Consider the following 27,994-nt stretch of genomic DNA (forward strand, 5'->3'; position numbering starts at 1 on the left):
AAGTATCGGTCGGTTTTGCCGACAGATGTATACCCTCAACCCTCTTCACCCTCTATGGAGTGGGTTTTTAAAGAATGGGTCAATATTGTCAATTTCGTATCGGACCTACATAAATATGATATAAATATTATTATAGCAAATGGATATAGCAATTGTAAGGAATCACTGAGTTGTTTCGCAATTTATGACAGATAAAAATATTGAAAAATGTGTCTCTTTGTGGGTGAGGTACCACAAGGTGTTCGCAGATATATAGGATCATCTTCAAAACAGATCTGGTGTTAGCAAAAATAATTTGTATGTGTGAAATTTGAAAAAAGTTGAATCCTTATTTCACTTTCTTTGAGCGTTATGTTTTTCAAAATTAGATTATTGCTTCCTTTCTGTGCAGAAAATATATATCTCAAATTTTCGACCATTTGTGGGGGAGGTACCATAAGATGTGGACCGATATACTTCATCTTAACACCAGAGCTTGGGTTAATATAAATATTGGGATGTGCGCCATTCGAAGACAATCGGACTCATACATCACATTTTATGAGAGTTGTAATTATTCAAAATTTTGACCATTTGTGGGGGACGTAATTGAAGGAGTGAACCGATATTGTCCATTTTTACACCTAACGTAGAACTAATGCAAATATTAGGATTTGCAAAGTGAGAGCAAAATCGGATTATCCTTTCTCTTTTTGTGCAAAAAATATATTTTTTGCAAATTTCGACCTTTTGTGGGGGAGGTACCAGAAGGAGTGGACCGATATATTCCATCTTAACATCAGATCTTGGGTTAATATAAATATTGGGATGTGTGAAATTTCAAAACAATCAGACTCTTACATCACATTTTATGAGAATTGTGATTATTTAAAGTTTTGACCCTTTGTGGGGGAGGTACCAGAAGGAGTGGACCGATATTCTCCATTTTCGCACCAGACCTAGCAATGGTGCAAATATTAGGATTTGCAAAGTAGCAGAATAATCGAATTATTCTTTCTCTTTCTGTGCAAAAAAAAAATATTTTTTTTTTTTTTGAAAATTTCGACCTTTTGTGGGGGAGGTACCAGAAGGAGTGGACCGATATATTCCATCTTAACACCAGACCTTGGGTTAATGTAAATATTGGGATGTGTAAAATTTTAAGACAATCGGACACTTACATCACATTTTATGAGAGTTGTAATTATTCAAAATTTTTACCATTTGTGGGGGAGGTACTTGATGGAGTGGGCCGATATTTTCCATTTTCACACCCGACCTCACACTGACGCAAATATTAAGATTTGCAAAGTTGGAGCAAAATCGGACTATAATTTCTCTTTCTGTGCAAAAATTAAATTTTTTGAAAATTTCGAACTTTTGTGGGGGAGGTACCAGAAGGAGTGGACCGATATTGCCCATCTCCGAACTCGATCTAAGTTTGATAAAAATATTACGATGTACCAAGTTTGGACCAAATTGGATACTCCCTTCGAGAGTTATCGTGCGCACCAGCCAGCCAGACAGACAGACAGACAGACAGACGGACGGACGGACGGACGGACGGACATCGCTAGATCGACTCCAAATGTTCTGAAACGGATTTGGTCCAAAGAGACCTAGGGTCTAAAACCGTTATTTCGACTAGGCACGTTTTGGCCGTATCAAATGATATATACCCTCTGTAGCCATATGGCTGAGGGTATAAAAAAAGTTCTAGATGTGACAGATTTATTTCTCAAACGTAATACAGCAAAACTGTTGGCAGCCATAGTTCGGGCAAACAGCTATCATCATTTTCACATCCACAAAGTATGCAGTAGTTTTTTTTCTCTTTTTTTGGAAATTTAACTATGCTCAAAAGTATGCTTAATATTTTAAGAGGATTTTTTTTCGTGCTCAATTGAAATATTTCGCAACAACAACAATTTTATTTCAGTTGCTCAAAAATTAAATCAAATTCACAATTTTTTTCCTCTTTGGTACCAATGGCTTTCCTGCAAAACGCTGCCAACCATCCGACCAAGTGAAACATACCCATATGCATGTCAACTACATAAATAAACGTTATGCAAATTATAATTTCCTTTTCGTTATACACACACAGACACAAACACACTCGCTCGCTCACTCACACAAAGCAGCCTAGTGAAAATAGACTTTCAACCATGAAAGGGCTGCAAACAGCAGGAAATGAACATCAATACAAATAAATGTACTTGAATTCGAATGAACACATACATATATATATCACACATATGTGATTGTTTATAAATAATAACTTTGAAAATATTTCTGACAATATTTTTAGTGGCATTTGTGTCAGAAACATTTACGTTAGCTGGTCGTGTGTGTCAATTGAAATGGTTTTGATTTTTTTTTTTTAAACAAATAAAATTAGTGGGATATAAACACGGAAGCGACCCAACAGTGATGGTGTGATTGAAGACTAGTTTACACATAATGTTAGAGTCATACGTAAAATGTTTTTTTCAGGCGAAATACTTATTGTTCATAAAACTATGAACATGAAAGACTGCTGCAATAAATTAGATCGTTAAGTGATTTAGGCTATAAAATGTTTATGTATTTTTAACCCAACATTCTAGAGTACTTGTAAATGTGTGTGCATGAAAGATAAGAGCATAAGGGATGATAACACTTCATGCTGCTGGAGACGCATTGATAATAAAGAATATTCTCCCATAAACATGCGCTCAGCTGGGGAGTAAATATAGATCACAGCAATTGTGTGTTGCATTAGGCCTATGCATAGAATTAGAAATGTCAAGTGTTTGTAGCCTTAAGTAGATGCATAAGATTAAACCCCCCTAAGATTTCTGTTGTGTACTAGCACTTAAGTAATACATTTTGTTCAATAAAATTAGAATTAAACTGACAAACGAACAAACAAGTTCTAGAATTTGATTCTCCCGCTAACATTGGTCCTTCGACAAAAAAAACCAGCGGCCACAAAAATATATTTCAAAAAAAAAAAAGAGAATTATATTTTTGTAAAAAAAAAAAAACAAAAAAAAAAAGCCATAGGGGCAAAACAAAAAAAAAAGCCATAGGGGCAAATAAAAAACAAAAAAAAAAAGCCATAGGGGCAAAGAAAAAACAAAAAAAGCCATAGGGGCAAAGAAAAAAATCAAAAAAAGCCATAGGGGCAACAAAAGCAAAAAAATAAAACAGAATAATTTTGAAAAAAGCCACAGGGGCATTAAAAGAAAAGAAGCTAAAACTACAAATTTTACTTGCTTCACAAAACAAGGAAAAATGGCGTCGAGACATAACTTGTATAAGCTCCAAAGCCTACTCCTTAAAGAAGTAATTGGGATTAAGGAAAAACTGCAAGCAGGCATGGTTCGGAAAGCAGCCATGGGTGACACACTACGATCCCTGGAAAGCAAAATGAAGGAAGCCACTACGAACCACGAAATGCTGAGAGTGCATGGCGAAAACACTGATCCCTATTTCAAAGAAAATGTTTGGGATCTCATCAACTTGAACTATGGAAAAGCAAAGGAACTCCTAGCGAGTTTGGAAGAAGAGGTCGAGCGAGAACCGCAAAGGGTAATAAAAGAAGCAGAGCCCGAAGTGCATGGGCTAATGCTCGATCAACAGTTAAAGGCCTTCCAAGAGGAAATGCAACAACAGATGCAACAACAAATGCAACAATTTATGTTGATGTTCGAGAAGAATAAAAGAGAAAATGAGGAAGAAAGACAAACCCATATAGAATCATCACCAATGGGCAATCAGGCGAATATAAAAGTAAGCGCAATCATCTACCAATTCAGGAAAAAAGTAAACAAACTCGCCGATGCCGTTGAAAGCGATTTAGCTGGACTATCAAAATATGCTTTGGAGTACATGAAGTCATCGTGGGAGAAGCATATGGATGAAATTAGGAAATTGCATCTCGAGCTCTCAACGGTGCATGGAATGGAAGAGGTAGATCTCGAATTTGAAGAAATTGAAGAAAAGTTTGAGAGCAAAATGCAGGATATGATAAGAAGGATAGATGGTCTTAAAGAGGAGTCACTGGAAGTAGAACTAAAAAGAGTTCAAATACCATCCTTTAGTGGTCATGTGGAAGAGTGGAGTTCATTTCACGATTTATTTAAAAAGATGATTGATGAAAACTCCAAATTATCAAAAGTTCAAAAACTGTACTACCTCAAGACAAATCTAAAAGGAGAGGCATTTCGCTTGGTGCAACATCTTCAAGTGACCGAGGCAAATTATGAAGCAGCATGGGAATTACTGGAAAAAAGATATGGCAACAGGAGAATTTTATTCACTAAATTGGTAGATAGAATACTGGACCATCAAAACATCAACAGCCTGTCAGCAATAAGCATAAGAAATTTGCTGGACAATGTAAATGAAAGTATTCAGGCGTTGAAAGCAATGGATATTCCCCTAGAGCAAGCGGATCCCATTTTAGCCCGAATAATTATACGGAAACTGGATAAGGATGGGCTTATTCTTTATGAGCAGAATGTAAAGAAATCCAAGGACATCCAAAAACTTGAGGATGTGATGGACTTCCTGGAGCAGCAGTTTCAAGCCTTGGAAGCTTCAGTAGGCAGAAAACACAATAACATAGGACTGTACAAACTCCAAGAAAAATCAGCAGTGGTAGCGGAATTAAAACAATGTAAGTTCTGTAAAATGAGCGGACATGATATCGCATGGTGCAGAAAATTTTCGGCGTTATCTTCGAATGAAAGATACAATTGGGCAAGATCAGCACAGGTCTGCCTCAGATGCTTAAGCCACAACAAGGATAAAAAATGTTACAATGAAATTAAATGCCAGAAGTGTGGAATGAATCACATCACAGTGATGCATTTAGAGCGAAGAGGACATACGAAAGCAATGACCACCAATACAACAACAAATGTTCTGCTAGCAACAGCCCAAGTTCGTATAAAATCACTGCATGGAGAATTTGTAACAGTCAAAGCGCTGATAGACCAAGGATCACAAATTACATCCATATCAGAGGACGCGGCTCAACTGTTGCAGCTACCAAGGAAGAAGACAGAAGTGAGGTTACAAGGTCTAGGAGAGACCCTAGTTGGCGTGGCGAAATCTAAAGTTGCACTGGAACTACGACCCAGATTTTTGAGCAACAAAATGATTAAGGCAGAAGCACTAGTCCTTCCAGCACTTGCATCAGCACATCCCGACAGAAGGTTTCAATATGACGTGGATAAATGGAGAAATGTAAATTTGGCAGATCCAAATTTCAACAGCCCGGAAAGAATCGATTTAGTCATTGGAGCCGATCTTTACTCACAAATATTGGAAGAAGGAGTTCGCCACGATGAGCAAATTGTGGGACAAAATACGAAGTTGGGTTGGATTTTATCTGGAACAGTAGTAGTAAATCCTGGATTGAACATAAAGAAATCGGCAGCAACAACAACAATTGAGAGGTTCTGGGAAATAGAGGAAATAGAAGATGAAAAAAACGACCGAAGAAGACGAATACTGCCTTAAGTTATATGAAGACACAACACGCCGAGACAATTCAGGAAGATTTGTCGTGCGTTTGCCGTTAATTGAAGAAAAAGATTTGGGAGATTCATATAAAAGAGCCATGGCGAGGTTTATAAACTTGGAAAAAAGATTAGAAAATAATGCGGAATTAAAGTCAGAGTACGAGAAAACAATGAACGAGCTCATATCCATGGGCCAAATGGTAAAGGTGGATCCAAGTAAGAAGGCTTTGTATTATATGCCGCACCAAGCAGTGGTACGTGAAACAAGTCTAACCACAAAAGTTAGAGTGGTATTTGATGCTTCATCGACAACTTCAAATGGGAAGTCGCTGAATGACATACTTCACGTGGGACCAAGGCTTCAAAAAGATATATTTGACATTGTAACAAAGTGGAGATCGTGGAAGTTTGTCATCTCAGCTGATGTGGAGAAAATGTTTCGTCAGATTAAAGTTGAAAAAGAAGACCAGGAATACCAACATGTGTTGTGGAGGAGTAATCCGTCGGAGCCTATCCAACAATATAAACTTACTACGGTAACATATGGCACTGCATCAGCACCATTTCTGGCTGTAAGATCGCTCATAGAAATTGGAAATAGGTGCCAGAATCAAGAAATCGCTCAGAGGATCAAAGAAGATTTCTACATGGACGACCTTTTAACAGGAGCGAATACAAAACAAGAATGCAGGGAGGTGCAGAAGAAGATAACGCTGCAACTGGAGGATTATGGGTTTCATTTAAGAAAATGGATATCAAACTCTCCTGAAGTATTGAGTGCGGTGAAATTGAATGAAGAAAATGAAGTGCTGAGAATAGAAGAAGATGAATGCTTGAAAACATTGGGATTACAATGGAATCCACAGATCGATTGCTTTACATTTAGTATGCAAATTAAAAAAGAAGACAAGTTGACAAAACGAATAGCATTGTCAAGACTGGCACAAATATTCGATCCATTAGGTTGGCTGACGCCAGTCACGGTAACAGCAAAACTATTTATACAGCAGTTATGGATACAACAAATAGAATGGGATGTGCCATTGGAGGAGAAATTGAGTGGAGATTGGCGGCAGTTTACATACAGTCTGCCTGCTTTAGAAAATTTAAGGATTCCAAGATGGTTTGGAATATTGGAAGACAAAACTGCACAGTTACATGGGTTTGCAGATGCTTCCGAGAAGGCTTATGCAGCAGTCGTATACCTTAAGGTAAATTCGCAGGTGACCATAGTGGCTGCAAAAAGTAAGGTAAATCCAGTAAAAAATAGGAAGACGCTTCCAAAGCTGGAACTTTGTGCAACACATCTATTGGCTAAACTACTACAGAAGATCAAAGGAGTATTGAAGTCAGCAACACCAACTTTTGCTTGGAGTGATTCCATGATTTCCTTGGCATGGATTCACAACTCCAAAAACAAGGATAAGTTCATAAAAACAAGGGTGATGGATATTTTGGAGAGAATACCCGAAGCGAAATGGGGCTACGTCAAGTCAAAGGAGAATCCAGCAGATATGGGTTCAAGGGGTGTCCCACCGGAGACTTTGACAAACAATACATTGTGGTGGGAAGGCCCCGAATGGCTGAAAAAAGATGAACAAGATTGGCCAAAAAGCAACATAAATCAAACAGTAGCAACAACAGTAAAGTTTTCGACTGAAAACCACTTATATGAAAGTATGATGAAGTATTCGTCATTTAAGAAACAGATACGTGTAATGGCTTATCTACTGCGTTTTATAAAAGGGCTAAAAAAGAAGCGAGCAGTAAATGAGCATTTGACGGCAAAAGAGTTGGAAGAAGCAGAGATGGAGATAATAAAACTACATCAAGAAAGAGAATGGCCAGTGGAACTAAGGAAATTGAAGACATTGGGAACGGTGGATCATCAAAGTAAAATAGCTTCACTACATCCACAGTTGGATCGAAATGGCATAATGCGGGTTGGTGGAAGACTTGCTTTGTCAGAGCTGAACTATAACCAAAAGCATCCAATAATTATTCAAAAGTCAAGATTAGCGGGAAATATCATTCGAAATTGTCATATTCAAACGATGCATGGAGGAAATCGACTTATGGAAAATATACTAAGACGAAAATATTGGATTATGGAACTTCCAAAGCAAGGAATTCTCACGCTGGATGCAGACTGTACAGCGAGGATCGGTAAAGTAACGTTGGTAGCTGTGCATAGAGTTCATAACGAGATAAGCACAGAATTCCATTCGTTTCTTTTGAAGGATGTAAGTCCGGACGAAAAAGAATCAATCAAACCCCTTGGAAATATACTTATCAATCATCATCAAGAAATTGACGAGCTAAAGAAATTCGTGGACAAGTTAAAGAAAGAAAATGTGGAATTGCGAGGCTTGAAGTTCCATCACATCTCATCACACGTAGCTTTTATTTTAGTAATTATAGTAATAATAATTCTAATTATTTTATTTATAAGAAGACAGAAAAAATTAAAACGCATAACCGAAATTCAATTTCCCCGAGGCCAGGATGTCTAAATAAATTATTTGCCGCCCGGGAAAATGTTCATAAAACTATGAACATGAAAGACTGCTGCAATAAATTAGATCGTTAAGTGATTTAGGCTATAAAATGTTTATGTATTTTTAACCCAACATTCTAGAGTACTTGTAAATGTGTGTGCATGAAAGATAAGAGCATAAGGGATGATAACACTTCATGCTGCTGGAGACGCATTGATAATAAAGAATATTCTCCCATAAACATGCGCTCAGCTGGGGAGTAAATATAGATCACAGCAATTGTGTGTTGCATTAGGCCTATGCATAGAATTAGAAATGTCAAGTGTTTGTAGCCTTAAGTAGATGCATAAGATTAAACCCCCCTAAGATTTCTGTTGTGTACTAGCACTTAAGTAATACATTTTGTTCAATAAAATTAGAATTAAACTGACAAACGAACAAACAAGTTCTAGAATTTGATTCTCCCGCTAACACTTATCGTATATTAATATATTTAATATCATAAAGTATATATTTTATTCATCAGCTGGAATTTGCATGATAAATATTTGCATATTTTAAACATTTATCAATGGCACATAAAAATAGCAATTGCATGGTATTGTTTGCGATGGTGTCAAATTAATAATATGTACAATACAAAAATATGATTTAATTACGTGCAATAAATTATATCCGCCACTTGTAATTTATATCAATAAAGCAAACATATCCAAATCATAACAGAGTTTGCTGAGAGGTCCTCTTCCAGTAGCTTGCCTTTTCTCCCTGCCATCCAGCGTTTCATTAATTTCTGTAATACTATTATCCGGCGATTAAAATCTCTTATCCTCTGATTGAATTTGTTTTTGTGCTTGCTATATGTTTTTTTCTGTTCGCAACTTTGCCAGTGCTTGCTATCATTTTTGCATTCGCTCTCTCTCTCTCTCTCTTACTCGCCCGTTCATTCGTTGGCCATAAAAACGATGTCATCCATAATGATGTTGTTACAGATTACGATTACAAGGAAAATTGTTATTGTTTTTATCGTTTGCCGCCAATCGGCCATTGTAAGCGGCATTTATTAATAATAGATTTTTTTTCATATTTTACGTGTTGGCTTAAACGCTCAGCGGTTGTTTCGTTTTTTTTTCTATAATTAGATTGTCATCTAGCCAGCCTCGAGAGTTGTGTTGAAATTCCCGTTGTGGAAAAAAAGAGTGTGAGTGTTGTTGTTTGTTGTCTCTTTTTTCATTAAAACATTGTCATAAATATGCAATGACGTCATTTTCCGTTAAGTCCCCTGGATTTATTTGTTGTTTTCGAAAAAAAGATGAAGCGCCAAGTAAGCCTCGCTGTGAAGGTAATTGTAAATTCATTAAGGCCATAATATTGGATCAAAATTCAATTAAATTGGAAAAGTTATGAATTTCAGTAGTTTATGTAAACATTAATTAAAGGTAAACAGTGTTTAGACGTATTGATCAGGTACATGTGACGATGTTTGTGTGCAGTATTAGGCTTTAATTAAATAACATATTCAAATGGCAAATATAGCAATTTAACGAAATCGTAAAAGTAAGATGCTGAAATTTGGTAGAAAGTGAGTGAATGTATTGTCGAATCCATTACGCAATAACAAGGTGTACTTGCAAATTTCCAAACCCAGATTAAATTTCAATGTTTACACTTTTGACTAATGTTTCTCTTTGATCTGATTTCAATCACAAAACTGCATTTTAAAATTGAATTTGTGTAGTCAGCTGGCTTGGATGGGGAACCTAATAATTGCGCCATGGTCAAATCCCTATTTTACCCTAAATCAGGGTCGGGCAGAAGGTGTTTATATTCTCCCAAATTTCTTACCCTCTGATAACACTGTTTGTAAATGATTCTGATTGTGTGTGGAGAGAATCACGCACTTTTGGCACTCTTGGATCTGCCCCGAAATAATAATCTAGTCTTTATATGTTAGTGCTTCGTTGTTGTAGTTGTTGTAGAAATTCATACTGCTGTGTTCGATATGACTTTTATAATAAGTTCGAGCAAGGCGAACCTAAAGTCGTTTTAAGTTATTTATTTGAATGTTCAAAAACAAAATCTCTTTTTTTGTCTCAATACATCTGATACGGGTTTCCATATTGTAGAAGAAATTCAAAAATATGATTATTTTTCCAAATAATATTTTTCTAGTCTCAAATTAAACCTCCAATTTGTCTAGTATCCTTAAATTGTTATTATGCAAATATTTAAATATAACTGCAATTACAATGCACCATTGAATTACTGGCCACACTCCCTTGGAACGGTTTCTACTTTTGTTGCCTTCACTCTCTCTCTCCTCTCTCTATTTAATTCCAATTTGTCGTAATTTATGGCTTTTGTCAAAGAAGAAGAAAAAAATTCTGCCCAAATCTAGATGCAGCAAAATTAACAAGAAATTTATGTAACAAAACTGTTTGCAACAACAACAGCAAACTCACGCTAAGAAAAAAATAACCAAATTTAGCCAATAATACTCGAAAACTTAGCTGCAACACCTCTCGCCTTGGCACGTAGCCCCTTTGTATCTCTGAAGGATTTCTTTCGTCGTTTCGGTGCTCGGTTTGCACCCAAGTTGATGTTTAAGTACCATAGCTACTTACTTATTCACTCATCCATATATCCTTCCATCCATTTTCATTTTTTGCAGTTGCTGTTGCTTTTGCCAACGACATTAGTAAGGTGAACTGTTGCAGCAATTTTGTGTCGAGAACCCCTAACGTGTTTGTCGAGTAGATTGCAGTTGTAAAACGTTTTGCATAAATTATATGAACTCCGGTAGAAGAGAAAAAGTAAGAAAATCCTAAGTCAACTAGTTATTCTTGTTCCCGAGTGCAAGACTCCGACCGACGTCATTCTCATCGTCATAGGCAAATGTCTGCGGCATGGAGTCTTGCAGTTTTTTGCAATATTTAGTAGCGGCGATCCCAAGCCATTCATTTGCCTCGATGTTGCCAATGTTGGGCCTCTTTAAAAATACATGTCCCATTTTGCATGTCATTCCAACACTTGCAACCCCTGGCCACACACACACCGCATCCTCTGCCCCCAGCCACAAGACAAACTTCCGCTCACTTTTATTTAAATGTGGTTCGGGGTTTATTTTTTCCTCTTTGGCTACAATGGGGATCATGGTTTGCCAATGCTGATGTTGGTCGGAGTGGGCAGGGTGATGGGGGGGGGGCTTTATTACCCTCATCCACATCTCCCACAAAATAATCAAGCAGAGAAGTTACCGCATAACAAAGGCGAAAAAAGTTTGTAATTTTTTTGTAACACATCCATGCATGCTTGGCCTACTATTCAGTGAAAGTTCAAAGAGAGAGAACCGAATTGTTGTTGTTATATAAACCTTAACTCCATTGGCTTAAATTGTTCATGAAAAATTTTATTCACCATCACGTAATCCCTATATGAGGTTTTCATTCACTCCGTCATATGTATGTGTGGGTAACGGCATGTGCCTCCACATACACCTTTGCATTTTATAAACTCCAATCTACTGAAAGAAGTAAATCATGTCCATATCGAAATGAGAAAAAAAGTCTTTTTTCACTTAGTTTAAAATGATGTAATAGGGTGGGGTGAAGAGCTAATATTTTAATAGGGCTTCTTATTTTTTCTAAAATATTACAGGGGTTGCGAACCTCATGGCTACAAAGCAAAATAAGAGTTTAGTTGTCATTTCGCACGAACGAAATCCGTGTGTGGCTGGTGCCCACAATAATAGGGATACGTAAGTCGACTTTTGACTTTTCGATTAATCGATGGAATTGAGAAACCTAAATGACAAATTACAGCTAATTAATGTGGAAATTGGTATTAAATGGATAGATTTATATTGGGAATAAACCAAAAAGTGACTTAAAATTGTTGATGAAGATTTAAACAACCCACTGAGAAACCGAAATGTCACATACAGATGATTTAGTTGGAAATTGTTTGGAAACTATAACAAAGTGGACGCAGGTTGTCATTTTCTTCAGGGGGAATCTTTATATGGGGGCTATATCCAAGTGTGGACCCATGGTAGAAGAATATAGGTAGACGCATCGACACAGCTGCTGGAACAATGAACTGTCAAGAATTGAATATGTTGAATGAAAAACTATTTTAATTTCTAAAAATTGTTGAAAAACACAAATTATAATAGCCTCCGAATGACGTCGTATAAGAAAACATATAAAAATCTACTTATATTTGAAAGAACATTTTAAATTTTTTGACATATAAATGTTCCCAAGCGTTGATCTGTTACCATTTGTGGACCTATAAATCCCTTTTTCAATACCAAAGATATCCGGACTATAACAAACATCTATGCTAAAAATCATTCAAAAAATGGAAAATTGTGAACTTATGATCTGTTCCAGAACTGCAAAAATGTAAAAGTTTTTACTGCGACAACCCATTTTCACATTATAATATCGAAAAAAATTGCAAAAGTAGTAGATTTTTGCAGGTTCTGAATCAGAGCATTACTACTCCCTGGATTTCGAATTGGAATGAACAACATTCTCCAATCCACCCCACATTTTCGTTCCTCTTTATTTGCATGTGTGTTTGTTTGCAATATCCTAACGTAGCAAAAAAAAAAAAAAAAAACGTTAACCAGGCCATCAACATTTGCAGCAGTCAGAATGCAGTACCGACTAGGTTAGTGCCCAGACTTGGCGGGTTGCTGTTGTTGCTGTAGTACCCCAAATTAAGTGGATTTTTTTTTTGTGCCAACGTTGTTATTTTAAATTTAATTTCATTTTTTCCCCAGCCATCATGACTTTGGCTGGATGTACTGACCTAACGGTTTCGATAATGTTCTTCTTGTTGGTTTTATTGGTGTTGTTGCTGCTGCTGTTCATATTCATGGCGTGGTAGATGGTCGCTTGGATGGATGAACATGAAGTCAATTCAAATTTGATTTTAGTTAACATTCATGAGCGGAAAAAATGCTGTTTCAGTATTCATGAAAAACTGGTGTTGTTGTTCTTGTTGTTGATAATGGCGGATAATTGGTACGACCTCCTCCGCACTCCCCAAATCGTTTAATGAGCTAAGCTGTCAATTAATTAAATTTATTTTTAAGCAACCATATCAGAAGCTGGAATTATTTAATCGATTGTGATGGATCGCTAAAGGTGTATAATGGAATAAAAATTAATAGATATTGGAAAAAAAACAAAACATGATATATACTGACAAGGAACAAGACTGTGTGGTTTGGGGAATGCCAATAGAATATCGCAAAATTCAGTATAAGAGTTGTATCGTTCAGGAAGGGAATAATTTAAACAATGGTAGAAGATTACAGGTATTCGCAACTGGGACAATGAACTGTCAAACTAATATTGAAATTGAAAAATTTGAATAAAAAATATTCAAATTAGTTAAAATTGTTGAAAAATGCGTATCAAAACAAAACCCGATTTGGTATCGCATAAGAAAACATATAAAAATCTACTTATTTCTGAAAACAAGTTTTAAAAATATTGACCCAGGCGTTGACGCTTCTACCTATATTCTTTTATCATGGTTTAAACAAAATACTCCGTGAAAGGGAGGTCGGAACTAGTTCACATGGAACCTTTTGTTAAACTAGGTAATTTAGTCTTTTCATTTTTAAAAAAGATGAACTACTTTTGCCTATAAACATAACAATGTTAGCACTATTGTGAAATGTCAGATAGGCTAACCGGCCGACCTTATATATTTCATGCTTATTTTCAAATATTTTTTAAAAATATATATTATGTTTTTTAATTTATTCCAACAATGCATGATAAAATCAACTTGGAAACATTGCTGAAAGTTGCCATTAAGGCTTGTATTTTTCAACTTATCTGATGCTGCACAGCCTTTTCAACATAAAACATACTGTTTCTAATCTTAATATTGTACATTTATTTATTAAAATTGCTTATTTTTTATACAAAAAACAAAGCACTTCATATTTGTACCAATTTGCAAAACAAGTAGGGTACACAAATTACGAAAAAAACCTTTTGTCGTTGCCATCTTAGCAAATAATTTCCCCTGAATTATTCAAGATTTGAGGAATCGAAAATGCTCTCAGAGGGAATAGAATTCCTAGTGGATTTTCATGATTGGGCTGTAAATCTTTGACAATTGAGCTAATTTAATTTATTTAGTCATTTCTAAGATTATTTTTTGGCTTATAAAATCCAGAAATGTTTTTTCAAAACTTGTTTTGTCTATGAAGCAAAAAACTCTTAAAAGAGCATTAAACTCATTTTTAGCAAAATTGAGAGTAGAATTTTTTCATCAAAAATACATTTCTTTGAAGAAGATAATAGTTTTCTGAAAATTGAATTGAAGCTATTTTATTAAACAAAGAAATCTATAGAGAAATGTATGTACGTATACATATGTATGCATTTGACATTAATACCATTTAAAGCGAAACATTTAATTGCAAATTTCATTTGAAAAACTAAGAATAATTAGTTGAGGGCTATATATACATATATATATATTTTAAAAGCTTGCCAATTAAATGATTGTAATGGGCATATTATATCAAATAACATTTAAATGTGGATCAATCAAATTGACTGACAGTTATGTATGGGATTCGGCGAAATTACATTAAGACCACACACACACGGAATGTCAAAATGGTATGTCAAACGAAAAGTAGATTAATTAAAACTGTAGATATTTCAAAGCTTACAAATCGGAATAAGAGAATATATGTAGCCGGGAACAACTCGTTGTATTGATCTATTATAAACACCTTTGCTATTACGTTATTGAATAACTCTGTTCTAGACGCCAATCTCACTTCTCAAAAATGTAAGCTAAGAAAGAATAAATTGAAATAAATCACTCTGGTGTACAACACAGCCCAGCTTAATTAAGTTTGGTTAAGTAGTTTTAAGTGTATTGTAAATATTTAGTTTAATTTTTCTTATCTAGTTCGTAAGTTTTTCATAGTTCTTTTTTGAATAATTCTCTTTTTCGGGATATAATTTTAGCTGTAGCCTTAAGCCATAATATGTAAAGTTGGTGTTGTATAAAAGCATGTTTAGTTATAGTATAATTAGGTTTAAGCCATTGAACCTTTGTTAGTAATAAGTCTAGAATTAATAAAACGGCCACAGTCTTGAACTGAAATAAATCACTCAATTAGCGATCTCCATTCTAATATATTACATTGTAAACACCAAAAAATAATGCTGTGAGCCTTAAAAAGAAACAAACGTCAAAAAATTATTACCAGGGTTCCAAACCTTATGGCTACAGAGCAAAATAAGAGCTTAGTTGTCATGTCTGTTTGGGCGAAATCCATGGCAGAAGAATACAGATAGATGCATCAACGCTCGGGAGCATTGATATGTCAAAAAAATTTAAATGTTTTTTTTCAAATATAAGTAGATTTTTATATGTTTTCTTATACTACGTCAATCGGAGGCTATTATAATTCGCGTTTTTCGACAATTTTTACAAATTTAAATAATTTTTCATTCAAAATTTTCAATTTCAAAATTGGTTTGACTATCTATTTTCTACCTATATTCTTCTACCGTGGGCGAAATCCGTGTGTACAATAATAGGGATATGTAAGTCGACTTTTGACTTTTCGATTACTCGATGGATATGAGAAACGAAAATGACAAATAACAGCTGATTAAGTTGGAAATTGGTATTAAATTGATAGAATTTTGAAAGGAATTACCAAAAAGTAGATCTACATTTAATTTTTTTGATAAGGAGTTAAACAACGGAGAAACGGAAAATTCAGATTATAGATAATTTAGTTGAAAATTGAGAAATTCCGAAAATCAAAAAACAGCACACTCACACACACATTGGTAATATTAAAAAATATGGTGTACTCTGCTTTTAGGTTTCCTATTTCGTTACATATTGATTTTTCTTCATATTACTCTTTTCAAAAACACAAATGCCCTTAAAGAAGGCAGGAAAAAAAGGAAATGAAAAGTAAATGGAAACCTAAGACACGCACACACACATCCACATTTATCAACATTTTCCACTTTATTTGACTAATATTATCATTTTATGTTCCCAAAAGCATCTGTGTGGGTTTGTGTGTGTGTCAGTGGTTCTCATTCATTTGTTGTGCTGGCTTCCCTGTATTTTTGTCATCTGCGCCAAGGGTTGGGCGGCTTCCCTTGGCAATTTGTGGTCTATGTATTTTGGCCAATGACCAGGAATTGTTAACCCAGAAAAATTTTGTTGTTGGTTTCTCCTCTTTTTTTATGGGACACTAACACGAAAATTTCTACTTAACCCAGTGGGAATTGAGTACCTTTCGAAAGGTTATTCCCCATTTAAACTCATTAACATGTCAATTATTTAAATTATGGGATTAGAAATTATAGTTGTTTTTCTTTTTCGAATGAGCCAAAAGTCTATGTAGAAAGTAGAGAAATTTATAAAATATGAATTGCCATTAGGCCATTGAGCGATTTCTGTGGTATTGACCACAACAATTCCAGAAAATTCTTAAAATAAATTTCTTTACTTTTTCATCAACTCTGTGGCCAGGCAATTATTGTAAAAGCTTTTCTTTTTGCTTTGGTACTTTTTTATGTTTTCTAAGAAAAAGGGATGATAGATGTTTTTGTTCGAAAAAAAATTATTTTATTTTCAAAAACCGGAAACCTATACGCAGCCCCAGTCGGTGTACACATACTGAGAAACAATTAATGTTACTCATACGCAACAGTACAACTCAAATACAAGGTGAGATGAAATAAAACTGCAACCAACTTCAGACTGCTGTCATTTCTAAGCCACTCGTCCGACAGCTGTCAGAATTATTCCAGTGACGAATTGGTGAGAATTTTCCAGAAAAAAAAGTTATTTGTGATTGAATTCAAGCGTGATAGTATGATTTCTCGATATTTAGCTGGAAAACCACAAGTGACTATCGTTAGAGCACTCCAGCATTCAAATATGAATAATTGTGTCTCGTACCATCGCTCGTGACCGTGATATTGGTAGCGTAGCCCGACGTCAAGGAAGTGGACGAAAGAAAACAGCAACATCAGCAGAAATGGCTCGAAAATAAAGAAGCGGCTTGCTCGAAACCCGCGTCGCATCATCGCACATCGCAATATTCCATTCGGCAAATATTGAAAAATGAGCTCGGGTAAAGCCATTGAAATTCCAAAAAGTGTAAGAACTTACACCGCAACAGAAAGAAAATAGACTCAAAAATGTTAAAAAGTTGAGCGTGTTTACTTGCCAAAGAGGTCAGCTGAAAATGTGCACTTTCGGTTGGCTACTAGAACTCAAGCGCCGACCATGCTGATGGTGTGGGCCGCCATAACAGCCGATGGTCGCTCTCCGCTCGTATTAATCGACCGTGGCATCAATTCTAGTGTAGTAGTTTCTAGTGTTTAATTTGCATATGCTAATTCGCAATAAGTTCGAAATATATACTAGTTTCCAGAGAACGGCCCTTGTAAGCCATCATCCACACCAAATATGCCTGATGAGCCACTTAACCAACGGCGAAACGCGTCGCATAGTTATGAGTGTGTGACAGTGTCTATCTGACCTTCCTTTTCACTGCAAATTTCAGATCATTAAGCTCGTCTCGAAAGAAAAACAAACACATAAATGCCGAATATTATTGCGAAAATATTCTGGAAGGTGTACTAAAGCCTTGGGCACGCAAACATTTTGGCCGCAGACCTTGATCATTCCAACAGGACCATTGCACCCAAGAATGGTTACAAAAGGAGGTTCCTCGTTTCATTTCCAGCGCACAATGGCCACCAAAATCTCCGGATACCAATCCGTTGGACTGGATTATTTTGGAAAGCAAGGTTGGCACCTCAAGCAAGCGCTTCGCCGGAAATGGGCCAGCATGTGACGGTTTCATTGGCCGTTTGAAGGCCATAATTCGTGCCAAAGTCGACCAATTCGAACAAATGTAAACTTATTCTAAAATTTGATGCTATGTCCGACATTTTTTGCTTTCATTCATTAAAACTTAAAGAATGTAAAAATTATGGCGTTGGACTTTGTTGCAGTTTTTTTATCTCATCCTGTATACCCAGTCCACAGCGGCGTATGCATATTAAACAACAATTCATGTTACTCATACGCAACAGTACTACACAAATATGTATCTCATCATTGGTCTTTTCCAGAACAGCAGGAATTTAATTTTTTTACTACGATAACCGACTTCATCTTTATGATATCGAAAAAAAAAAAATACCAGATTCTGGAACAGAGCATATGCGATTTTTAAAGATTTTCTGATTGTTTTCATTCTTTTTGTGTCGTACAATTCATTTTGTTTTTGACACATCAGCTGATTCTGGGACTCTGTCCTTTTACTTTCTACAATTTTTACACCAGAGAATAAATCTCCTTGACTCTCTGAAAAAGAAGGCGATGGGCAAGAAAAGTAACCAAACAGACCTAATATTGGTAGAAATTAATTTTGTCAGAGAAACATAAATGGTGAAGCATACTTTCAGGCGAAAATGCCACATGGAACATTAAATATTCTAATTAAGAAAATACAATTAGGACACCCTTGTCCTGCTCAATATTTCCATTTCAATCTTCTCAACTTCCTTAATGAACATAACCTTAGGCCTGTTATTAATTGTTGTTGTTACAATTGGGTGACAATTCATGTTTTCCAACAACAAAAACAACTACATCACACCTTGTTGCTCAGGTCATTTGTTTTGTTGTTTGTTATAACAACAAATACAAATGACACATCCAAACAATTAATATGGAGCAACCTGCTCGCTCCGCTTTACCCCATGTGGTTGCCATGAAAACTTTCACACTCTCCCCCCACCTCAGGACGTGAATAATTCAAAAGATTCTCAGAGTTGGGAATTGAATGAAATCCCTCATAAAAATGACACTTTCCGAATGTTAATTGTCTGGGCATGGAATTTAGGTGAATTGTCAGTTCAATCGGTTCATTGAACGGTTATTGGGTCGTGTCAATGGGCCTGCCATGGCTACGTTGTTTACCTTTGGTTTGTTTGTCTTTGGATTTCTCTGTCTCCCTTTTTGTTGCTGGGCAAAGGAGGGGTGGTGGATGATAAATCAATGGCTCTGCTGGGCGACATTTCTGGCCTGTTATTATTAAAAGTTCATTAATCCTGGGTTTTAATAATTAATTCTCAGCTTATTATGGAAATTTACTAGTTGTCACAGTCTTTGCCCATCACCACCTACCAAGATCCTTGGGAGCATACTGCAATGTTTGCCCTAAGCCATAACATATGCCGAATATGTTCTTTTAATCCAAAAATATGAGAATTTTCAATTTACTTCGTTTGTGGACGAGGACAACGTGGCCAGCCAGCCAGTCAGGCAGCTGCTATGTGACACAAAAACCCGATTTGTTTGCAAAGACGTGTGCAAAATGTAGAAAAGCACTTAACAAAGGGACATGTAAGCAAGTCCCCCCTATGGTGTTTTTGTGGGTATGTGTGTGTGTGTCAACACACACCTATACAATTTCTAGACCCTTGTATGTGTGGTTACTTTAGTTATCCCATTGTTGTCGTTGTTGTTATTGTATTTAATGGCATAAACGTGACACAGACTATGAACAGCAATGAAAGGCCACACCAGCAAAAAAAAGCCGGAAATCAGCAGAAAATATTCCACAACAATTCATCACCAACTAAAAAGAAAGTGAAGTCAAGCCAAGTAAAAAAAAAACCAAACTTTGTTAAAGTTTCCACAAAAACCCAAACCCAGTTGGTGAAAAGTTTGCAGACTTTTTAAAAATGGGAACGGTTTAATGGAATAGGATCACATGCAATTTGCTAAGGAAAATGTGGATATATTTTCTTAGGACTTCCAGCTCCTATCTGAATTCAGCGGAAAGTCTTTTGTTTGGGTTCAAAGTTTTTTTTCTTTAAGAAAAACCGAGAAATGGAAAAGAAATGTTCTTCATGGTTAATAGGCAGTAGGAAAAGGTTTCCCTCCCCTCCAGGCCTTTGGAAGCCAAAGTTAAATTGTTGGCCAACAACTTTATGAATAAAAATATGTCTTCACAAATGGCCGGTCACGCATTGGATTGTTGTGTTAGCAATCCACTTAACTTTAAGTGAGTACACTCGTGTTAAGTCAGAGAAACGCACACACACACACACAAACACACTTTCCTCGCAATGAACTTCAAATGTATCTATCTAGCTCAAGAGCACAGAGATAACGGCTCAAAGGATAATGGAAGGATGTTTCATGGTTAATTTAGAAAAGACATTGTATGCCATTGGATCACTTAGTATTCCTTAAAGGGATATTATCGATGTTCAATGTGGCGTATGTTGAATATTGACTCTTTGATGTCACGTATACGCAAGGGTCTTCGACGGAATTGACACATCACCCATTGAGGGTGATGAGCAATATTGGATTATCGTTATTGAATTTAAGTGGAAAAGAGTTGATACTTCATTTTTTGCCATATTTCAATTTGGGAAACATCCTGCGTGTATTTTTTTTCTAACAATTATCCTATATTTTATCTGAAAACCTGTAGATGACCCTAAGCGTCATTATGTTATATAACAGACGACTTGGAAGTAAAATATACGAAAAAGGTATAAGCTACATCCAAATTCTTATTATATACGTAAATAGAATTATTTATTCAAAACAAAGGTGGCTCTAAAATATTATTAATATAGAAATTCTTTAGCGCCATCTATAGTCCCAAAACATGATCAAATATGTTGTATATTTCAGAAAATCTGACCTAAGCGACATCTATATTTCAAGACATTATTACAAGCGAAATATATTCTTCTAAAGATAAACTTCAGTGTCCTCTGTTATTGAAAAACTTGCCTTAATCATCATCTTCCCAACAAAGAGTCATGTGGGTCATATTTTCACAAAAGATTACTCAAATGGAATCCATTCTGGAAACGTGAACTCCAAACGTCACCTGTACTCTACTCCACAAAATCTCAGTGAGATGTCTCATAACCCCTGTTGGACGAGGCACCATACAGTGTGGAAAAAATCCGAGCTATTTATTTTTGAAGGCATTATTCTAACGCCATCTATTTTTGAAAATATGGCACCTCAATCAAAGCAAAGATATAAAACTATAAAGACTGGACAAAATGCATATGAGCTTTAATTTTTCTCTCAGACAATAGATGGCAGGCAACATAACAGAAATGCATTGGAAATTTTAGAAAAATATGTTAGTCCAATATCGCCGAAAAACATGCTCTCAAAAATCTATTCCAGAGCATTTCCTTGTACATTGAATCGATAAAATCAACAACAACCCTTAAAAAGCGTCAGCTCTGTTAAATTATAACATAATGATGTCACGATATCGTGACATAACATATTTTTCCACTACCAACGCCATCTATTGAATAAAAGTAACAATGTAATGTCCCATCTAATTATATTATATGTCTTTACTTTGATCTGTTATGTTGCCTGCCATCTATTGAATGAGAGAAAAATTAAAGCTCATATGCATTTTGTCCAGTCTTTATAGTTTTATGTCTCTGATCAAAGATTGATTACACTTTTATTTTCGAAAATATGACTCTAACACCATCTATTTTTGAAAATATAACACCTCCATTAAACATTATTTACGCTTTTAAAACCCTACGCCTTAGAAGTTATCCCCCTCGCATATAGTTAGTGATAGTGCCATCTCTATCCGAATAAAGAAACGCCAGAGTTAAATAAAGTGTCTGGTTACTGACAAAAACATCACAGACAGGATTCTTAAACTTTTCAAATGAAAGTCATGGAGAATACATACAAGGGAAGATATGAATATAAACATCATACACTTTTGTAACTTATAAGTCTTCAACGCCCACTTCATTGCTGATATATTGAAATTTTGGAACGAGAGTTGAAGAAATTAACAACTATTTTGGAGGACGCGTCTCAAAGCTCCATCTATTTTTAAAATCGATTTTATGTGTCATCCATACATAAGAATGCAAGGGATTAGTAATGATTTTAGTAATTAAAAACAAATGACTGCAAGCACAACCTATACTTAAAGATATGACTCTAACTGACTTATATTCTGTAGATGTGCCTCAGTGCTATACATTTAAAAAATATGCCACAATAAACATTAATAATCGGTCTGATCATTAAAATGATTAAATTTATAATAAATTGCTGTAAGCGCCATTTATACTTGAAGATTTAACCCTAAAAGCCACATATTATCGCAGAGATGTCCTTACGCACAAATGTTTTGCAAATTACAAAGCCTTATGTCAGTTATATATAAATATACAATAGAAAAAAAAAAATTGCGCCTAATATTAACATTTGAAAAGAGAGTTATGGCGAGTTTGTTCCTTGATGCTAAATATTATCTACTTCACTGAACATTACTATGAGCGCCATCTATTCTTGAAAATATGATTATAAACGCCATCTGTTCAAAAAGGGGTATTTAATGCCATATGACGCAAGGTAGGTTCTATTCATGGTAGAATAATATAGGTAGACGCATTGACACAGCTGCTGGGACAATGAACTGTCGAACCAATTTTGGAATTGAAATTGTTGAATGAAAAATTATTTAAATATGTAAAAATTGTTGAAAATAATAACCTCCGAATGACTTGGTATAAGAAAACATATAAAAATCTACCTGTATTCTTCTACCATGGTTCTATCTAAAAAAACAGAGCTCAAATTTGCTCGTTGCAGAGCATATTGGTGCAATTTTGAGGGAGCATATTAGAGTTCTGATAAAAAACCAATCCTTTGACATTCTAAGCAACTGATCTGAAGCTCCTTCTTCTCTGGTATTTTATGCCTTCTTCTTAATTGAAATAAATGACTCAACATGTCTGGCTGACCGCACACCCCTCCCCCTCTTTCTAACTCATCTGTCAAATGTTAGACCTCGTCTGCTTTTAACTGTTTCTAATTAGTTGCTGTCAAACTTTGTTTTCTAGAGATTTGTACAAAGTTTGTTGCTCAACAAAATCTGACAGCTAGAATACCACCTAAGCCATATCTCCATGGCGAAAGAGTTGGAATACAACAAATATTTTTTGTTGTTTGTTATTCACCGTGTTTACATTTATTTCACTCATCCGGAGGAGAGCAACACCTGATGACCCTGAACTTTTTGTGTGTTCCTTCGTTCGTGGCATTCTAATGAAAATCTTCATTTTATTCGCCTGCTTCAGAATTGGAGAGGACAATTCAAAAGGAGCCTAAGACGAATAAAATATTGACAATATTGCTGAAAATTATTACAAGAAATAATTACAAAAGTAGCAGAGAACAACAACGTGAAGGTTCCTTTGTATTACTTGATAGGCTTTAGAATAGCTTCTTCTTCCTCCTTCTCCTCATCCTTCCATCTCTGCCAAGGGTGTATGCCGAAACGTATTGTTAACAATCTCATTAATTTGTTACAATTTGAATGTGTGACCCGCCTGCCTGCCTGCCTGGCTGGCAAAGGGTGTGTCGCACACCACCATCCTGTCTAAAAAAACAGTTGCCATTTCTGTTGTTGTTTTTATGGTGGGCGGTAGGTTCGCCGTTCATGTTGTATTTCTTGGCAATCCAAGGTCACGACATGTCTTAATTCCTGGGCACGGCGGCAGAGTGTGGTGCCTCTGCGTTGTACACGAATAAGCCACAATAACAACAACAACACCGCCAGCAACTAAAAACAACATTGTCAACATTTATTTAAACAATTTAAATGACTTTCAGCCAAATTACGGTGAGCTTTTAGTGGTGCACCTTAGTTGGCAATTTTCTTTTATTTTTATTTTTAATTTTGTCATTGTCAGTTAATTTCATTCTTTCTAGCGCTGGTGGCCAAAAGTGAAAATCATTGGTGAAATTGAGCACAGCAAGGGATTTTAATGGAAGATTAAGGGGAGCGGAGGGGAAGAGGATTTGCGGTATATAAACCGCTTAAATGCAACAGTTACATAAACTATTCAGAGTGCACATTTGAGCCATTTGGCACACAAGCCAGTTACCCAGCACGAAAATCCTTCTACGAATGCTCCTCACGTTACATTATCGCGTTTCGGATTGTCATTTAATGACCTTCATTGGCAAAAAAAGAAACAAACACCACAAGAAAGGGCTCCGAGCCCGAGGAGAGAGTTAGGGGGCAATGCGATAATGCCCCCTTCACAGAGTTCTACTTAAAGGGTAATCATATTAAATAGCTGTCGTAAATGACACGCCTTGACAATGGATGTCAACAGCCAGCCAGCAATCATCAAAGCCCACACCAACATCATTACCTCACCATCACCATCCCCATCGTCGTCAGTTTTGTACTGGCAATTATTTTTAAATGACAGTGTTTTTGTTTTGTTTAACAAAGGACCAATACTAACAATACCAACAACAACAAAATGACAGCAAAAATACAATAAAAATGCACTCAGGATATTCAAGGTTTAAAAGCAAAACCATTCTGAGTCAATGCAATGGCAATGAAAATGCAAGGAGAATGACGACAAGAACAACACTCCTCTAGCAACAACAACAATATACTCTCTTTATCAATTACGGTGTAAATTAAATATGTTCTCAGCGGTAATTACCGTAATTCTCTCATGTTTTATAACTGATGACCAATAATCGAAATCGATTAAGTCGTTTTATGGCAGATGGAAATCGAAAGAAAATATGAAATGAAATGAAGCAGAAGACTTCAAATGTCATCGATTCTAGAGTAGATGATGAATTTATTTTTATACCCTCCACCATACATAGTATGGAGGGTATTATGGTAGAAGAATACTGGTAGATGCATCAACGCTTGGGAACACTGATATTTAAATTGTTTTAATGTTTTTTTTTTTTTAATACAAGTATATTTTTCTTTGTTTTCTTATACGTCGTCAATCGTAGTTTATTATAAAATGAGTTTTTCAACAATGTTTACAAATTTGAAAAATTTTTCATTCAAAATTGTCAACTCCAAAATTGGTTTGACACTTCATTGTCTCAGCAGCTATGTTGATGCGTCTACCCGTATTCTTCTACCATTCCGCTTGCAACTCATCGAAATAATATTTTTAGACATAACAAAGTATATAGATATTCTTGATCAGAGTAATATTCACCATATCGTATAACCCCTATATAACGGTATCTCCAAATATTCGGAATTTTGATGATTGTCGCCAAATTTGTCAATGAAATTGCCTGAAAATTAACAAAAGGACTTCCATCTGAGTGCTTTCCTCCCTAGAAGAGTATTGTTTATATAAGTGCACTTTACCCCATGGAAGAGAAATCACCATATAGGTCCACGATATCGTATAGCCCACATGTAATGTCCAAGTCTTCGTATAGGCCCCATATATCAGTATCTCCCTGTACCGGGCGAGATGAAAAAACTGCAACCAACTTTAGATTGCTGTAATTTCTAAGCCACTCGTCCGACAGCTGTTAAAATTATTCCAGTGACAGTTCATTATATTGTTCACAAACATATTTTGATGAGAATTTTCCAGAAACAAGTTATTCGAGACGGAATTCAAGCGTGATAGTGTTATTTTTTGATATTTGGCTAGAAACCCACAAGTGGCTATGGTTAGAGCACTCCAGCATATAAATGTGAATAAATCTTTTGTGTCTCGTACCATCGCTCGTTACCGTGATACTGGTAGCGTAGCCCGGCGTTAAGGAAGTGGACGGAAGAAAACAGCAACATCAGCAGAAATGGTTGGAAAAGTAAAGAAGCGACTTGATCGAAACCCGCGTCGCAGTGGCCGAAAAATGGCCCGTGAGCTAAACATATCGCAATATTCCATTCGGCAAATATTGAAAAATGAGTTCGGGGTAAAGCCATTGAAATTCCAAAAAGTGCAAGAACTTACACCGCAACAGAAAGAAAATAGACTCAAAAGAGCTAAAGAGTCGCTTCTCTTGGCCGAATGTGGTGAACTGCCGAAATTGGTTTTCTCGTGTTTACTTGCCAAAGAGGTCAGCTGAAAATGTGCACCTTCGGTTGACAACCAGAACTCAAGCGCAGACCATGGTGATGGTGTGGGCCGCCACAACAGCCCTTTGTCAATCTCCGCTCGTATTAATCGACCGTGGCATCAGAATTAATGCGAATATTAAACGCGAAAATATTCTGGAGAGTGTATAAAGCATTGTGCACGCAAAAAATTTGGCCGCAGACCTTGGAGATTCCAACAGGATTCAGCACCATCGCACTCAGCACGTGCCACCCAAGAATGGTTACAAAATGAGGTTTCTCGCTTCATTTCCAGCGCACAATGGCCACCAAAATCTCCGGATAACAATCCGTTGGATTATTGTGTCTGGAGTATTTGGGCAAACAAGGTTGACACTAAAAAATATCAAAGTGTCGATCACCTCAAGCAATGGCTTCGATGGGAATGGGCCAAAATACCGCAGAGCAAGATTCGGGCAGCGTGTGACAGTTTTATTGGCAGTTTGAGGGCCATAATTCGTGCCAAAGGTGACCAATTCAAACAAGTCTAAACATATTCAGAAATAACATATTTCCGACATTTTTTGCAATAGCAAGATTCGATAAAATTTAAAAAAATGTAAAAATTATGGCATTTGACTTTGTTGCAGTTTTTTATCTCACCCTGTATTGCTGGAAGACAACCATATATAGTAGACAAAAGTGAGCTCGTCTTGTGGTTCTGTTTCATTCCCATCCACATCCTAGTGTTAATTTTATAAACAAAATTAAACAAAATTTTGTGTGCATTATTTGTTGGTTATTTACTAACCAACAGCTGAGTCTAGATGGCGCTTCTTATAACATGTTTGGTACCTTTTAGTGGCGAATTTGAAACGTTATATAGTATTATGCAGATGCTGGTTGGAACATGGTTTAAGACATCATTTACTAAAATATAGATGGCCCCTTAACCACTTCAAAACTCTGCCAAATTCTTTTTATACCCTCCACTATTTCAAGATTCTTCAAAATGGTGGATGATATAAAACGTTCGGCCCGGCCGAACTTTGCTGCTTTTTACTTGTTAAATCTCATTCAACAAGGTCTTATTCCCTTTCTTTTTTGTCATAATCTTCTTTCTTTGCTTTTTTTATAAATCAAGCTTTTCACCACAATAAACAGATTTAATAAATACAGCTTAAAAACGATTTCTTTACCTTCCTTTTTTTGCTATTAATTTCTTTGAAAACAACAAAAAAAAAACTACCGTCAACGGCAATTAATAATGAAGCAGACTTGTAGACATTCTCTTTGTGATGCCAAACAACCCTGGCAAGTTGTTGAATTTCTTTTGACAGATTTCAAATTAAAAGAAAAGAAAAAAAAAACAGACCAACTGCCTCCTCCCATAGCTCCCAATAATTTTGTCCTTTTAAGGATAATGGGCAGGTTGAAGGAACAAAAAACTGCCTTCGACTTGGAATGCCATTCATTTGTTGAGCTGAGAATGGTTTTAATAGCTCTTTGCCATTGATAAGAAAATGCGATAATATATCCTGTATACAGGATATGTGTAATAAATATATATGTGTTTGAGAGTGTGTGTGTGTGAGTATGGCAGAGGATTTTTATTAAACAATGACACGCAAAACTTTACTTGATTCCTTTGTTTGCTAAATATTGTTGTTGGTATTTGGTAGGTGATTTTTTTTCTTTTTTTTTTTGGATGAGGCATTTTTGTCCAGCAACGAGAGCTGGCCTTGGTATTTCATTCAATTGTCCGTTTTAAAGTTATGTTTACCAGGCAATTATTATTGCTGTTATATGTGGGTCGGCTAAATTATAGCTGAACGCGGGCCAATGGGCACGCCTTCTTATCGACAGAAATTAATTACAAGGAAAGCAATTAAAAGGCAACTAGTCAACGTTCTAAGGTATGTCTACACACTGGAAAATTCGAGGGTTGGAGCCACTTTGATAATTAGTTGTAATTGGAAAAGTAAGCGTTTGTGAAAGTATAGAAAAGAACAACAATTAGGCACACATGTTAAAAA

At 35.9% G+C, this 27,994-nt stretch overlaps 2 protein-coding genes across 2 annotated transcripts in view; both read left to right on the forward strand.

The window, feature by feature from the left end:
- Nucleotides 1-27,994, forward strand: part of LOC131803095 (uncharacterized protein DDB_G0271670-like) — a 72,007-nt gene that overhangs the window by 28,265 nt on the left and 15,748 nt on the right. The gene's annotated exons all lie outside the window — the stretch shown is intronic.
- LOC131803137 (uncharacterized) lies at nucleotides 5,456-8,438 on the forward strand. Its single transcript, XM_059124212.1, has 2 exons — nucleotides 5,456-7,666; nucleotides 7,736-8,438. Exons 1-2 carry the CDS (start codon nucleotides 5,456-5,458, stop codon nucleotides 8,006-8,008), a joined length of 2,484 nt encoding a protein of 827 aa, XP_058980195.1. The 3' UTR covers nucleotides 8,009-8,438.

Source organism: Musca domestica, unplaced genomic scaffold (assembly GCF_030504385.1).
Source record: "Musca domestica strain aabys unplaced genomic scaffold, Musca_domestica.polishedcontigs.V.1.1 27, whole genome shotgun sequence".
NCBI classification, from domain to species: domain Eukaryota; kingdom Metazoa; phylum Arthropoda; class Insecta; order Diptera; family Muscidae; genus Musca; species Musca domestica.

Excerpts from the sequence above, each read along its gene's own strand:
- LOC131803137 (XM_059124212.1), top strand. The coding sequence starts at position 5,456 with ATGAAAAAAACGACCGAAGAAGACGAATACTGCCTTAAGTTATATGAA. Across the intron at positions 7,667-7,735 it reads GTACAGCGAGGATCGGTAAA|GATGTAAGTCCGGACGAAAA; the intron begins GTAACGTTGGTA and ends TTTCTTTTGAAG.